At 38.9% G+C, this 16,735-nt stretch overlaps 1 protein-coding gene across 15 annotated transcripts in view; it reads right to left on the bottom strand.

Moving 5' to 3' along the window:
• Window positions 1-16,735, bottom strand: part of TPK1 (thiamin pyrophosphokinase 1) — a 322,063-nt gene that overhangs the window by 245,757 nt on the left and 59,571 nt on the right. For 14 of the 15 annotated variants that reach the window (XM_035552546.2, XM_050709121.1, XM_035552547.2 and 11 more), the window contains exon 2: window positions 16,646-16,720. In XM_035552546.2, coding sequence (XP_035408439.1) covers window positions 16,646-16,720 — 75 coding nt within the window. Of the gene's footprint in view, window positions 1-16,645; window positions 16,721-16,735 lie in introns of those variants that run through there. The other variant, XM_050709114.1, reaches the window with a different exon arrangement.

Here is a 16,735-nt window from a genome sequence, read left to right as displayed (position 1 = left end):
GCTTACTTCCCTAAATAAAAATGCAGAGAGAAGTTCTAGCACTGCCTCTGTCCTCCTTCACTCAAGTGAGCTGATGTTTTCCTATTATTTAAAATACTTGATCCAGCTGTCCTTTCATTACTACTTTTGCACTATGTTCTGCAAATTATGTTAGGTGCTTGTTTATTCAAAACACCCACCAGCTCTCTAAGCCTCTCTTTGTAACGAGCTGCCAGCTTGCCTCTCTGTTCAGCTGATTCCCATTATCTTGAACTCCCCGTCATCTGAATATATTTAGTCTCACCCAAGTAGTTTTGATTATCAAGATTCTACTACAGTCTAATTAGTGACATTTTTATTACTAATTTGTCACTCAGACATTTCCAGTCACATTAAAAATTCCTGCCAGCTTCTCTGAAATTGCTATGTGCTTGCAGTCTTTTTCTTTTTACACGAGATCAACTAAGCATTTTTATTTTGCTGGGTCGTTGGGAGACTTTTAAAGAAACACTTAGGAAAATTGTCTCAAGTAGCATGTGACTTCTGAGAGCCACGACGAGGATCCAGCCCAAGGAACTAAGATATAGTATTTCCTCTCTTAGACATTGGTCTGAAACCACCTGAGGAAGACATAAACATGTGGCACCTTTGTATCCTTATCACTTTGCTTCTGAAGGTATGGAAGCAGTTTTGCTCCAGGTGAACCTGTCTAAGTCAAAGCCCAGCCACAGCAGTCCAGCTCAGCATCTCAGAAAAGTGGCTTAGTGAGTCAGCACAACAAATGACAGATGCTCACAAACAGTTTACCTTTCAGTGGCAGCTCTCTGACAGCTCCTAACAGCACCAACCCTGTGGTTGGCTCTGCCATGTCAGTCTGAGGAGCTGCCAAAACAAGCAGAAGGGCTGAGGCTGGAATTGGTTGAAAGCCTGCCAAATTCTACCTGAAACTCAGTCCCATACATCTGAAGTCAATACAGACATCAGGACAGAGTACTGGGTGCGTGTATATATACCGTAATGTGCCTTGCCTTTGAATTGAACAGAGGATGTAGTTCACGCTCATACAGTCTGAGAAGGAACACGTTCCTCAGGCTGACCAAACTCAGGTAGTATCACCACATCTGGCCTCATGAAGCTCTGAATTTAACATGTAACATCAACCACCAGATCTGAAGTCAAAGGAGAAGCCTTGCAGAGCAAAGCACTAACAGCAAAAAAATAATATATATATATATATATTTATAATTGGTAACTCTTGCCTTCTTAAAACAAAATCTGGACTTCAGAATGCAACATACAGCCTTTACAAAGGGTTAATAAACAATGGCAATATGCATCTCATAGACATAAGCAGTATGTTTTATAACTGTTAATTACATAGATAGCTGCTATTATAAATAGTGCTAAAGCAATCCATTAACCAGATGGCTTTCAGCAAATCAGAATTTATTACTCTTTTAGGAGCTCCTTATAAAAACGTTACTTTCAGATAAAGAACGGGAAGCAGCTGAAGTAGTTGTCCATATCTGCTTTTCACTACAGCATGGGGGGGTGGGGGGGAAGTGTCGTATTAATTTAGTAGGGACAGCTCATCCTATTGGAGACTTCTCCCTTCTTTTCATGGGGAATGGCGACCTTCACTCAGACTTCCACTGCTCTGCACTGTGATGAGGTTGACTAGCATAGGCAGGAAAGGTATTTGAGGATAACACTTCTTTCTGAAACTCTGACCAAAGTCAATGAAACAAATTCTTTTGACAGCAGTAGGATTAGGATTTCTGTCTTAAGTGTCTGTGACTGCCCATGAAAATATAAAACATCTGAAAAAGTGTCTTGGTATTATACATGAATTTATTACTTACTGCCTTGTGAATCTACTGAAAAGCATTAAGATTCTGAGTGAGACAAATGTAATTTATTTGCAGCCCAAGACATCAATATTTACTTATATTTCTGAAGATTTAACATTGCAGAGTTTGACAAGGTAAGTGTGTCAGCCTGCACTTTCAGCAGATACCCTCTGCGTAGGAGTGTAGGAGAGAGTTAACTTTCAAACGTGTCAATAAAATCTATTTCACAAGTCTTATGGCCTAAATAATATCAGTGGGCAATGAACTGGAATTCACACTCATTTAGAACTTTAATAGATTACATTCCAACTGCAACTTGGCAGATAAAAAAAAGAGATTGAAAAATGGCTCCTTAAGTTCGGAATTCATTTTATTGCATTCCTTTAAAGAATGCTTGTTCATGGGAAGTGTTACTTGTGAAAGTATTGCTGTTTGGGGGTTTGTCTCTTTGAGCTTTTTTCATTAAAACCTAAGAATCTATTACGTTGTAGGTTTGTGTTTTGTTCTTTCTCCTAAGCAAACTATCATCCAGAAGGGTATGCCAGCTCATCACCCATATTCCATCCTACTTTAAGGAGATAGGCACTGAGCCAAGTTTTAATGAAGTCGCAGAAAAGATAACCGATGGTTTCAATACTTGAGTGTTTTGCCAACAAGAGCTCAAAGAAGATTTATGTGCCATTATTCTCTAAACATTAATAAATCACACGCAAAAAGATGACAGCGTTCAGTGTGCATTGCCACATAGCCATATACACACTTCACAGCTGATGAAAGCTTTGGCCTCCTGCCTTATCACACCCAAAGTCTCAAGGTAAGCTTTGGAGGCATAAACTATGCTGAGTGTTATTGCTTGAACGGTTCTTAACAATTGCCAAGCACAAAAAGAAGAGTTGCTTGTTATGGATACTCCCATCTTAGCATGACAGGATCTCTTCACAACTTTCACTTGTTAACGAGGAGAAAAGGATCTAGGTATGTCTGTTAGATGAACGTGTATTTTCACATGATTCTGGCAGCATTTTACTGAAGAACCAAAGGTGATGAAAGTTTTAAATGGAATGTGGGAACAACTCCTCCAGGCTCCTTTGGAAAAGCATTCCTTATGCTTATGTTTGAGTACAGTACTATGTTTCCCTCAGAGCACCCAAACACGCAAAGCATTCTCCATGAAAACACAGTGCACCAATCTTTCCACTCAGCTTTTCTCTCATCTGCTTCTATGTAAAGCAGAATGTCCTTTCTAAACGAAATAAAACTTTGCTACACCACTACCAATAGACTGAAAGTACATTCTGAAAAAACAGTTGTTTTAAGGCAAGCAAATGAATAATTACTTCTCAGTTCTAACTGATGAACCTAAGGACTTTTTTTCCTCTTTAAATTTTAGCACTTTTTTTCAAATATTGAGTGAACTGGGAGAAATCTGAGAAACAGTTTAACATTCGTGTCATCACAGTATTGGTTGCTCAGAAGACGTATGTTTGAAACTTGGCTGCGGTGCCAGGTGCTCCTTTCTACTGTTTTCCTCAGCATCTGGAATCATTTAGCACTTCAGAAAGATCCCAGACATGGATGTAATTGCAGTGTGATTCTAAACAGGCTTCTGATTCTGGAAGTGTTTCCCAAACAGAAAATGCAGTATAACGTGAGAATAAGAAAGACCTCTAAATCTTGAAAAATCTTTTAAGTGTACCTTTTGCAGAAGCATGTGGCCCCGCTCATCCACATTTGGACAGAGAGGAAATGTTTTTCCACAGAGAGATCAGAGAAGGACTCCGTGCCTTGATGCGAATCTGTCTGCGTCCAAGTTCATATCCTAGGTTTTCTAGACTCCCCTGGGAAAGGCCAATAGCTCTTAGGTAATCCTAAGAAAAAGACATCACTATAGCTCCCAAGAGAGCAGAGATTGAAATGACTTCTGACCTCTCCACATGGAGGAGAGCCAAGAGGAGAAATGCACTTGTTTCCCAAACCAAAGCTAAAAAATCTCCAGCCTCTGTAAGAGTGCTTTTGTCTCTAATCACAGAATTATGTGCTACCCTTCTCTGTAATTCAAAAGACAAACTTACACATCTTCCCTCCCACCTAAGTGTCTGCAGTGGTCTCGCAGTCTCAGTGTAAAAAAAGGAATGTCCATTTAAGTTACTCTTTTACAGGCCCAACAACTGTGCCTACGAATGAAGAAAAACACATCATATTAAGCTCGAGATGATGTTGCTTCAAACAACCACACTAATTTACAGAAATAGCAATACTGTTCATTTATAATACAATGCTAGGTAAAGTATCACAAATGAACTAGGAATAAGAAGAAGATTATCAGGCTCGAAAATACCCTCAAACCATTCCAAACAAAATCTTTTATAGTTTCTCTTTAATGCTGCCTTCAGTTTGCAAGGCAATGTTTGTGCCATTCTTCTGGAGCCTGGAATGAACTGGATCCTTCTTTACTATAGTCAAACATGACGGATAAAATGTAAATCAAATTTGTTGCCCCAAAGTGCCTTCAAGATCATTTCCCCAACTTTTATGGCTAGTGAGATGGGTTGTCAACTACAGAATACTGCACTGCCATGATAAAGAAGTGCCCTACACAATGTGATGCTACAGTATCAGCAGGGACAAAGTTTCTATGTGCAGTTATTCATGTTATTTTAAGCAGTCCCAGAAGGGCTCACTAGGACAGCACACTTGTAAAAATAAATAAATAAATTGTTAAGACTTGCAGCAAACTTCAACAGATTTTGCACACCTCTAAATTTAATATCTAAATGAGAACAGCAGCAGCATATACTTGCAATATAAGAGAAACATCTTACAGCAAAGATTTACTATACTAATAACACTAGAGCTTACCTATTGTCCTGCACATTTTGAAAAAGGACACTGCATATGTATATTCAAATTGCCAGAGATGAACAGTGGGTCACAAACAAAACTTAAAATGTTGAACTGCATCAGCCAAATTGATAGTGGATTTATTATTCCGACCCTTTCTTACACATTTTTGCATAGTCAGTTCTGCTGCCAAAGCATTTCTAGAAGGTGAATACAAAGGATATCAAGCACTATAATCACCGAATGAAATATGACTGATGCATTAATGCTCACTCAAATCTATAGATCTAAAGAAAGAGCAATAAAATTTAACGCTTGATTTGGAAGTAAGTTTAAAAACTAACCCGATCCTAAATTCACTGAGGAAAGCAAACTTCACAAATCACTGACAAAAGCATTAGCATTTTCCCTCCCGGAGAAAAGGTCAACTTCAGATGCCTTGTTATTATGTATCTGGGTTTTTCAAAGTTCTAATGAGAGTGTTGCTCTATGACAAAGATGCATAGGCCTAAAAAAATAAGATGGCCAGCCAAGGCAAGTTCAAAATCATAGCTTTGCATTCTCTAGTCTTAACCTCATTGTCCTTCCTCTGTGGCTAAACAGAAAGGAAAGATCTGAGGTGGATAACAGCAAAGAGTTGAGGTAGAAGACAGATGAGATCAAATAACACCGATTAACTATAGATATGACCTGGCACAAATTCACTTGACTTGTGATTTTGCAGTAAACTGGCCAAGGAAACCAACTTTAAAGAGAAAATAACCTCACATCTGAGCTGCTCTGCAGAGAGACAACTTAGAGCTTAAGGTTGGATAAATTACGTTTTGGAGGTGTTCCTTCTCTTTCCATTGACTGAAGAGGGAAAGACTGGAACTGACCTCGGAAACTAAGAAACTTTAGCTAAATGTCCCAAGTTAAGTGAGATCTCACTGGGGTACCCTACAGTGAAATACTTCTTAAAAAGAATGGAAAGTGCAACTTTAAACCCTGTCAGTGTGACTTTTAGTGGACATTTACTGTGCTTCACCCATTCTTCTATGCTTTCTCTTCTCTTTCAGGAAGCAGAGAGAAAGACGGATTTACAAAAAATGGAACATAACAGCTTTTGCCAAGCAGTTGCTAATATCACAGTTATTTATATTACAGCAACATCAAGGACAAAGTATATAAAAACTGGAAGAATCAGTCTACTTCCATACTATGTTGATACTCCCAGGAATCAAATTTGGTTGTAACCCCTCTTTGTCTAACCTGACCATGTGATGCTGTGTGCTGTGTGTTAGGTGCACTTCTCTCTGTCCATCTATTTGCTCATGTATTTGTCCCACTGTAACTTTTGAAACAATTATACAACTTTAAGACACAAGCCAAGGAGCATAAGAAGAAATAAATTTTAATTATGAAAAGCAGGCAGGAAGGTAGAACAAACCAAAACAAGTGGCTCTAGAAGATATTTAGAAGTTCCCATAGGCCCACAGTTCTTGGTGAGACTGTTATTCCCACCAGAAGAGGCAGAAGTTCCTGCAGATGGTTTAAAGCCTTTTTTGTAATTTAGATACACCTTTTGATGTCAGATAACAGCCTTGCATGCATTCGTCAAAAGGATTACAGAGCTCAGCTAAACAGAGCTGACATGTGACCTGTGTCACTCTCAGGTCAGAGCACTTGGTAATGACTAAACATTGTGACTTCTTGACAACTATTTACCAATACTAATCAATTTCTCTAGAAATCTCATTAAAAAATCACATTCCTTATCCCTAACTACTTCACATCATTTTAGAAGTGAAAACATCTGAGTCTGAATAACCACGGAGGCTTCCTAAAATGTCATATCTATCATAGAGTTTGCTATTTTCCACACGTTATGAAACCAACAATTCTATTATTCAGCCTTACTATCTTCTGAAAGGAACATGAGAAAAATTTCCTTAACTGAAGCAAAAACAGCTATGAAAATTGGAGAGAGATCATTTCAATACTTCTACAATGTAGGCCTTCCTAGTAAGTTATTCTCCTGGCTTCTAACTTTTTTAAACTTGCAGATTTTGCACTGCTGTACTGCAGCTTCGTCCTGCTGTTTGCTTGCAGTCATGCCAAATAACGCAGCGTAGAGGCATTCTGAGCCTCTCCATTTCTTTATCTTCAAAATATGAGGGCCTTTTCAAAGATTTGCAAAGTCAAATCAGTTCCTCCTCCATCCCTCTTTGAATTAAACACGTTTCTAGAGGGATGTTCCAGACTTTATCATCTAGTCTGACCCAACTATCTACTATTCGTATCTTCTTACACTTCACAAACACAAAGCAAACTAACAGTACAGACTACTGGAAGCCAGGAACTACTGTAGTATTCCATGCACTTTGCAAAGTTGAAAGACAAGTGCATGTTCAGACTTAAGCAAAAAGCCTAGACTGCTAGAAACAGAAGTCCCATGGAGTCAGAGCCTGGGCTCTGAACACCGGCAGTAGCAGGTTGAAGTTTGGAAGATTTGGAATTTTTGGAAAGAAATTCAAATTGGATAATATTCATACTCTACAGCCCTGAATTACTTCAGTGCTAGTTCAGCTTACACTGAACCAACATTCATTCTCATGATGTTAATACCTTATCTAGCACGTCTGAGTTAATGTTCAAACTGATTTTCAGCAAACACAGGAGCGGGCTATCTCTAAAGCAAGATTTTTGTGAAGGGCTCACCCTCCAGCAAGATTTTTGTGAAGGTGTGAACCAAATTAACTCAAAGTAACTGAAGGAATATTGATATCAAGAGCCGTTACATCATGCTCCAAGTCATAAAACTTCCAACAATGGAAGATGATGATAAAACACTTCTAAAAATTATGGGTTGTGCCTGCTATTTCTGAGACCAATAAGATTTTCCAGAATGAGAAATCTATGGCATTCTTTTCTTTCCAATCCAATGTGATTCACTGTCAACGAAACTAAGTCAGACTACCATATGTCACCATCTCTCTTCAGTGTATTCAATACGGAATTGTGAACTTGGGAGAGGAAAGCTGCTAATTGCCACAATACCAGTCCCATTTTGACATTTTTAAATTTTTGGCTGCTATAAATACATGAAACCAAATCAAAGTCGGTCAAATAGCGCTTCATGCATTTCCATAAACAAATCTGTGGTGCAATCAGAAAGAACCAAGACTGAAAAAAACTCCAACGTTCTAATAATAAGGAGAAGGCAAACAACTGAGCATCCATGCTCTATACCATACAGCAGCTGCCTTTGACACAAGACCAACATTTTAGAAGTTAGCTTGCCACACAACTTAGCATATAATATCTAAACAATTGCATATTACAAAAAAACCCTATGCTGTTTTCAAAGTGTAGATGCATGTACTATTTTTAGCATCACCTTATCACATTTATGTACTGCTATAATCTAACAAAACAGCCTACCTGTACAAAAGAGCAGAGACAATGAGTAGAACTGAAAAGCTATTTTCTGACTTGCATGATTTTAAAGTTCAATTTAATATCTGATACTGTGTGTGAGCACAAACCAGCACGTAAACCATTTAGATAAGAAAAAGAGCAATCCAACATGCATCTTCTCCAACTACTGATGTCCCTTCAGGCACTGAAGACAGTGCAGGCTGCATATTCCATCAGCCCTGTATGCAATAAGTACGATCATAGTCTCAACTTAGTACTGAAGAGCTAAACTGTTCACTGTCCAACTTGCTTGTTCTTATTATCATGGTAATAAAGTAATCAAAACTCTTGAAATTAAAGGGCTGAAAACATAACCATATTTAGATAACATAAAATGAGGAGATGCACTTAAAAAGAAATCATCATTTAAATAAAACAGCTGGGCCAAAGCTAATGGTGAGGTGGTACAGTTTGTCTGAGGGAGGCTTTTTTTTTTTAAAAAAAAAAAAAAACAACAACTTTTGTCTGCCCTGAAGCAACTCTGGAATAACAGAAGAAAGACAGACTATAAAACAACAGTTTGATCCAAAGGCCATTGTAAACAGAGAGAAGTCTGACATCAGCAACCCTCGAAAACTTCAAACTTTTACAAGATCTTATATCTTCCGCCTAGTAGTGGATTCACACTAAGCTCTAGCTATGAAAATAACACTTTTGCCCTGCAGTGACTCCCAGAGAACACATCTTTTTAAACACTTTTCACTGTGTAGCTTGAGGCAGTGAAAAAACAAGTGTTTCTTTTATGGGGTTAGGAACCTTCTCTTTTCTGTCACGCGTCTTACTTATGCTAACCTCTTGCATTCGCCCCTAGTCCCTGCGTTCATTGCCAGGACCATTCCTCTTGTTGAATCACTAAGAAAGTGAGCTATTAATGGTCTTTTTTTCTATTGCCTTATGTCTCGCTTTTTGCTTGGGGTGCTCTAAAGCATCCTCCTGACATTACTTTCCAAAGCTCCTTCTTTCAGCTGTCCTCTGGGAAACATGGTAATAGGATATATAGTATGATGCTATCAAAGGCTTTTATATAAGAAAACTTTTGACAATAGAAGTCCCCTAATGGGATTTGCATCCCAGCTCAATAGAAAAAAGCACTGTAATAACCTCCTGTTTTTTTTCTTCTGCTGTAATCATCTGTTATGCTTTTCACTAGTACTTCAAAGCAATTCTCTATTGTTCTGTTACTTTGAACTTATGCTCAGCAGGGTTTAGCTTTTCAAAGCATCACAGAGGGGGATCTTAATTACTCTTTTTTTTTTTCAATTTTCAAAAAAAAATCTCAAATTCATTAAACAAACAAAAATTCCTTTTAGATCTCAGAACTTCCTGTTGGTGGATTTGCAGAGAGTTAAAATCAACAAAAAATGCTGTCTTATGTAAAATTTGAGACACCTGAAGACCTCATTCTATCACAGCTACTACTACGATGAGGGAACTTGAATTGTGCAAAAGGCTGGGAAGATCCAGCTCTCACTTTTGCCAAGAAGTATCTAAAAGTTTGCAGAAATCAATAATAGCTACTTTTCAAAACATCCATACACTTGGACTACCTCTTGAGAGATCTGATTCTGAGCTGGAAAGGCACTAACAATATACATGTCACAGATGAGAGAAGTGTACCGTATCTCTGGGCTTTTAAGCTGAGTTTTGTGAAGAGAACTGTAAACCTTTAGCTCATCACTGAAAACTGGTAGAGGTCAAGGTTATACACTGAGTAACGGGCAAAGCTTGGTCTGGTGAAACTCTGGTGAAACTGTGTCCAAAATCTCAGCTACTGCAAAACTGCTGCAGGTCCTAAGAATGATATTATTTAGTTTCCAACCTGAAAGCATGGTGCTAGCCAACCCTAATCAAGGCCAAATTTTCTTGTTCCTGTAATACAACCTAGGTCCCCTACCCTCAAGAACACTTGAAATAACTGCCCTCGGATTGCTGCAGTTGAAGGACGTTAGCTCACTGCAGGCAGTCCAGCATCAGGTACACCACTGTAAGAAAATGTTGTTTAAAACTACCTCAGTCGGTGCTGAACAGCACATTTAAGTTACCAGATACAAACTAGAAATTTCATTGGTCTTCTAATTCAAATTCGGAAAAATGAACTTCATTGTTGACTTATCAGGAGGCTAATATTACTCTGGGGAAAACAGAGTAGTTTAGCTGAGGCCAACGGTAAGAGTTACTACTCCTCTCGATGCCTGCTGGAAACTGCAATAAAGCAAACAAGTCCATGTGACATCCCAATCACCATTTTTATGAACATTCTCCTATTTATTAATAGAGGCTGCTCTAAATTCACTGAAGCTTTATGCCAGCTGCCAATTCTGGGCCTAGTACAAATTTGAGATATATTACAAGTTCAACAAGAAATAAAAATAAAAGGTGAGAAAAAAGTTCAGCATATGCCAACAAGGCAAGTTCATTGCTGACAGGTAAGAGGGCAAGTGAATGGTGGTTCATACCAATAATTCCAGATGTTTAGTTCAATCACTAAAGACAATGGAGGAAAAGGCATCAATCATGGAGAAGAAAAAATGGTACCAGGGAAAATAAGGTTATTTCCCTCCTGTTGTCAAACTCCAGGACCCTGTTCTTTGCTCTGAGACATTCAAGCTGTTCTAACTGATCTGTTACCTTTTGCTTGGTGTATTTGCCTGAGCCTTACTTTGCTGTTTGTATTTACATTTATATATGCAGCTTTTGGACCTCAACAGATGACACTCAAAATATCAGTCAACAATTATACTGAAGACAAAAGCATCATAAAATGCATGGAAGCATGCGGCATTTCAAGACAGATGACTGAAATTCATGATACAAATTAACACCTTTCCTTACTTGATTACTCAGGAAGTATTTTGTAATTTGCAGCCACCTCCAGGTGCTAACAATTCATTCATTAGCAGCATATTCACAAAACAGTAGGCTGAATTTGACAGGAAAGTTTCCTCACAGTCAAGATACTATTTAAAATCCAGTATCTTTTACAACAATTGAAGTTGCTAGAGATGGAAATTTGAAGCAACAAAGCCAAAAACACCCACCTCGATTTACGGATAGCACTCACAATAGATTTAGTGTAAGAAAATACTATTTACGTGAAGACAGTCTAAAACAAGTTCAGATTTGGGTATATTGCACTGCTGCTGTAGAAGTCTGCTTTCTGCTATCTCAATATACAGATCCCCAAAAATACAGAGCTGAAATCTCTCGGGTGAGCAACAAGCTTTTTATCTTGCTGGACTTCCTCCACATTCATACGTTAAGCCTACAGAGAAATAACTGGTAGGGCAGCTGAGTAAGGAGACATAGCTAGACTCCAAATTCCTTAAGGAATGGTCCATGAAAGAGACTATTTAGGGAAGAAGTCATAATTGACAGACGTTTTTGCAGCCCAGTCTCATAGATTTTAAAAAAGAAAGGACTGATACAATCATGTCTCCTTACTGTCTGCTTATCCAACTTTACACATCCCACAAGTCAGTATTCAGTTAGCCCACTCCAAAAGGATGTTGGTAGTTTATTCTAGTACATCAGTCAGGGTCATTTTTAAATGAATGCTTGATATTCTGTTTGATTTAAAGCTTTCCTGGACAACCTTTATTTGCAGAATACTTTTGAGAAAGGTACAGTGACTAATGTGTCACAACCATTTCAGAGACTGAAAAATGCACATGGACATGTTTCCTTACCATAACGTATAAGTGTAATAGCCTTCCTCTTCAGCTAAGCAGGACTGGATTAGCCAATATTTTAATTCTGTAGCTGTGTTTATCAGTAAGCACTTGGATACAAGAATACTCTGCTAGAAGTTAAATGGAACCTATGGAAAAAACCTATTGTAATATGTCTTTCTCCAGTAGTATATCTGAAAATGTTATTTAACAGCACCTTGACATTTCCAGAAATACAGCATGGATGGGAACTTCATCAGATTGCTGTAGAACATTGTCATATTACTCCAATTCTTAAAATAATTTTATTTTTCAGAGCATAACTTCCTGCTCTTTATAGCTGGCTGTCAATATTTCAAGAACAAAGTACTCTACAATGTACAGCCACTTAGCATGCTACCATCAAGCGAGGACATGCAGACAATTCTGGATCGTTTGAGTACTATAGCTTTTAAGGGAAATGTTTTCAGAAACAAGAAACAATTTTCAGATCCTGATCATGAGACAATTTTACCCAGGTGATTTCTTAGCATTGCAATAATTTTGCCCCTTTCCTAATACTTTACTACGGAGACAAAAAATAAATAAATAAATAAATAAATAAAAATACAGAAGCACTTGCAATCGCTAGACATTGCTGAAATTCTTGGCATAAATCACACAATATCCTGAGTTGGAATGGACCCACAAGGATCATCAAGTCCAACTCCTGGGTCCCCAAAGGACCACCCAAAAAATCAGACCGTGAGTCTGAGAGCGTTGACCAAACGCTTCTTGACCTCCACCAGGCTCGGTGCTGTGACCACTGCTCCCTGGGGAGCCTGTCCCAGTGCCCGACCACCCTCTGGGTGCAGAACCTTTCCCTAACACCCAGCCTGACCCTCCCCTGTCCCAGCTCCATGCCATTCCCTTGGGTCCTGTCGCTGTCCCCAGAGAGCAGAGCTCAGCATCTGCCTCTCCGCTCCCCTCATGAGGGAGCTGGAGGCCACCATGAGGCCTCCCCTCGGCCTGCTCTGCTCTGGGCTGAACAAACCAAGGGGCCTCAGCTGCTCCTCACACGTCTTGCCCTCTAGGCTCCTCACCATCTTCATAGCTCTCCTTTGGGCACTCTCTAATAGTTCTATGTCATTTTTATACTGTGGCACCCAAAACTGCACACAGTACTCGAGGTGAGGCTGCACCAGTGCACAGCAGAGAGGGACAATCCCTTCCCTCAACTGGTGAGCAACGCCGTGCTAATGCATCCCAGGACATGTTTGTCCCTTCTGGCCGCCAGGGCATGCTGTTGACTCATATTCAACTTGCTATCCACCAGAATCCCCAGATCCTTTTCCGCCAGGCTGCTCTCCAGCCTCTCATCCCTTGAGTCTGTACGTATAGCCAGGGCTGCCCCTTCCAAGGTGCAGAATCTGGCACTTGCACCTTCATTGAACTACCAATAAATAATAAGTATGTAATTGAATTTTTTATTAAAGATTTTAAAGAGCACGTTCAAAAATCTCAGGAATTTTCATTTACTCTTCATAAAGCTTTTTTTTTTTTTTTTTCAGCCACTAAAACATGGGCTTCCTTATTTTTCAAACTTATTATAGTTTCAGACATTCAACTCACAGTAATTTCTGTTAAAGATATATTTACATTTGAAAGCATTTACAAAGTAGTACTGCAGATTAATGTATGTTCAAAATTTTTCCCTGGCCATTTCTGGGGAGAAACAGGAATCAAACCAGGAGTTACAAACATCATTGAAATACAAAGAGAAATGTATGATACGTGATAAGGTTAAGGTAAGGCCCCACTGAACCAGGTATTCCTTATAGGAACCTCCTAGACACAAAAAATGTGCAGCTCTGAGAAAAGCAGTGCCCAGACTCTTCCACATATTTTCCACAATTAGGATAAGGACTCTGAAGAAAGCTGTACCACTTCCACTGGTAAAAATAGCTACAGTAACAGCTATATTCAGAGAACTTTTGATGCATTTGAATGATGTTCCCAGCCTTGTGCTTATTCATAGTCTATTCTCAATTCTCTGTATCCACCTCACCTTCCCATATTCAGTGTCTTCATATCAGCTTCACTTGTCATGAGTCTGTTTTCCTTCACCTGCTCCCCTTTAGCCACCTGTTCTCTTCAATTTCTTTTTCAACTTGTTTTGTCCCTCCCTGGTACACCCAACATTTCATCCAACCACCAGCATTTTCTGCCATTTTACTCTATATCCTGATTTTGAATAACACCCTTCTCCAACATTTCATCCTTTAGGACAGCACTATCTAAATCAAGGTATTGCTGACTGTACCTAACACAAAGGGAACATCTAGCCTGGTTAACGACATTAATGAACATAATAAAAGAAAATCATGGCAATCTTCAGCTTATGGTACCTCACTATTGACTCTCTGCATGCTTGTATGGTAAGAGTTGTAAAAGCTGCTAAATGTCCCCTGTAAGCAAGGAATTCAGATTTCAGTGTCCTTCCCAAAGCACAGGGAAGGAAGTTCATGCAAACTTGCACTGATCGAAATAGTTCTTTTCAAAGTATGTCAGTAAAAATAGATTTCATACAAGTCTGTAATAAACCAAAGGCTAATTATCTGCAACCGCTTTTTCTTGAGGTCAAGAGAAGTTACACCTGGGATGATTTTAGCCTGGAATAGCCACACTTAATGTGATTTATTTTTTTTAAACTGAGGACATTTCACATCACACCTTCATTTTTACTTGATGCTAAAGTGACAGGTCTAATGAGACAAGTTATTTTGATAGAAGGACACAAGCTACTTGAAAATAACACTTCTGTCTCAGCATTCTGTACTCAGTATAACACCCAAGATTGCAGTAACTTTAAGAAGTTGGTCAATATTTTTTTTCCTTACACTTTTCTCTCCCTTTTTTCATGACTTGTGTAGCTGGCAATATTTTGTGGATCAACAGCCCTACTGTTTCCTTCTCATTACTCATATACACTAGAATTTTTATGGGATATCAAGGAAGTACAGCTGGTGATCAGGCACTGTTTCTGAAGATGTTTCATTCTTTCCAAAATTCTTTCAGTTCACGTACCAAAACCCCAGGGTCTCCTAGTCGTGCAACAGCTCTCTGCAGAGGACTCTTTCAGGGCCAGGGTCCAGGAGGCACAAGATTGCTGATGCCTACAGCAGCCTATGAGGACTGTCAATCAGGTGTTACCAGAATCTTGTCCTGGATTCACAGCTAAGGTTTACTGAAGCTGAGATGTTTTGAAAAAAACACCATCTTCCTCTCTTGTTTTGCTTAGACAGAAAATATCCACCTATTTCTGGAGGTAACCTACCAGCACAAGTCCTATCAGCTTAAATAGGACTTCTGCTCCTAACTTTCACAGGCACTTTGAAAAAACTATCTGCAGCACCAGTAATTACTTTCACTGTAGTTATGCTCAGAGGACAGAAACCCACTGTGGTAGTCTCAAGCAAGACATTCCGTAGTCTACTCAATTTTATTCGGATTCTCATCCCAGTCCTTCACTGAAGCACTACAGCTAAGGGCCCATTAGTGTTACAGTAAGAAGCACTCCATGCCCCAAGAGTTACTCTGCAGAGATTTGATTGCAAGAGGAAGACTTAAAATTCCGAAGGACAGACAAAAAAGTCTGGTTTAACATAACAGAGCACAAAAGCAACATACCTATCATACTACAGTACACTACATGCTGCCATTCTGTAACTGGTCTCGTTTGCTGTTTTCCAACCTCAACTCTCAGAACAGAGGAAAGCTGGGGTGAAATAAGACGACAAATACCCTTCTTCTTTTCAGTATTTAATGCAGAATATGTACTTTCAGTGTATCTTTTTAAATGAAAAAATACTTAAAATCACATCTAGAAAATATAGCAAATAGAGCTGACAGTCCTTCCACCAAGCACTTCTGTCTGACACTGCAAGCTAAACAGAGCCCATTTGAGACACAATACTCATTCAGATGCTTTGAATCATCCCGTGCAAGTTTCCATTCTTTTTTTATCTCCTATGTCTAGATAGGCAACTACTTTAGGTTAGCTGGAATTAGGTGATATGAATACATTTTCCCTACTTTGTCTCTTACTCCAATTCCTTTTTAACTGTGCAGCTACCCCCTACTGGACCCCATGCCTACGGTGAAATGAACTAGCGCTATCTGCCCCAGTTAGTTACAAGGAATCTCTCTGCAAGGTTCCCAGCCTGATAACAAGTTAGAGACATTTCCCGTGGTTTGTCACAAAGCTTCTGAAGGACTACATTTCTGCACTGGAGGAATTAATAGCTCCAAGCTTTTAAAGATTTATACATCTCCAAAAAATGTCAGTAAATTTGCAGCTATTGTACCAGAACTGATTAGCACAGTGCATATTAAACAAAAGGGTAGTGAAATTTGATTTGCATATTTCTGACATACACACAAATTCCCACCACTTTCACAACATAATACCTACACGGTTCATTTTATTTTGATTAAAATTAACACATTTCACTGATGACCTTTAAAGGAATGCTTGCTCCCAGACTTTTAAACACACCATTGATCTACTACACTTCGTCAGCAAAACAATGATCACTCCTAAGATGCTTCTGAAAAGCTAAAGAATCTTTCACAGATCAGTTCAGAAAGTTCCCACTGACGTAAGCAATGCAGAGAAGCAGAATTTGCATAATCAGTTCACTTGCTGCATTCTGCAACAAGGGACATATTCTGCTGATTCACACCCTCACCAAAAGGTTGCTCTAGTTAGAGGAAATTGCCACATAGCAATTCAACAGACTTGAAGTTCATTAGCCAGGTAGCAGCCAAGTAAATAAGCAAATGAAGATATATGTAAGTTATTATTACCTTTGCTCCACAGACAATGAAAATGACCTTTGTTGAAAGGCTGGTTCAGAATCAGAAGGCAAAACTTCAGGTTTCCTGTAAGATAAACAT

The sequence above is a fragment of the Cygnus atratus genome, chromosome 2 (genome assembly GCF_013377495.2).
Source record: "Cygnus atratus isolate AKBS03 ecotype Queensland, Australia chromosome 2, CAtr_DNAZoo_HiC_assembly, whole genome shotgun sequence".
NCBI classification, from domain to species: Eukaryota; Metazoa; Chordata; class Aves; order Anseriformes; family Anatidae; genus Cygnus; species Cygnus atratus.
This window is presented reverse-complemented; position numbering and strand designations above follow the sequence as displayed.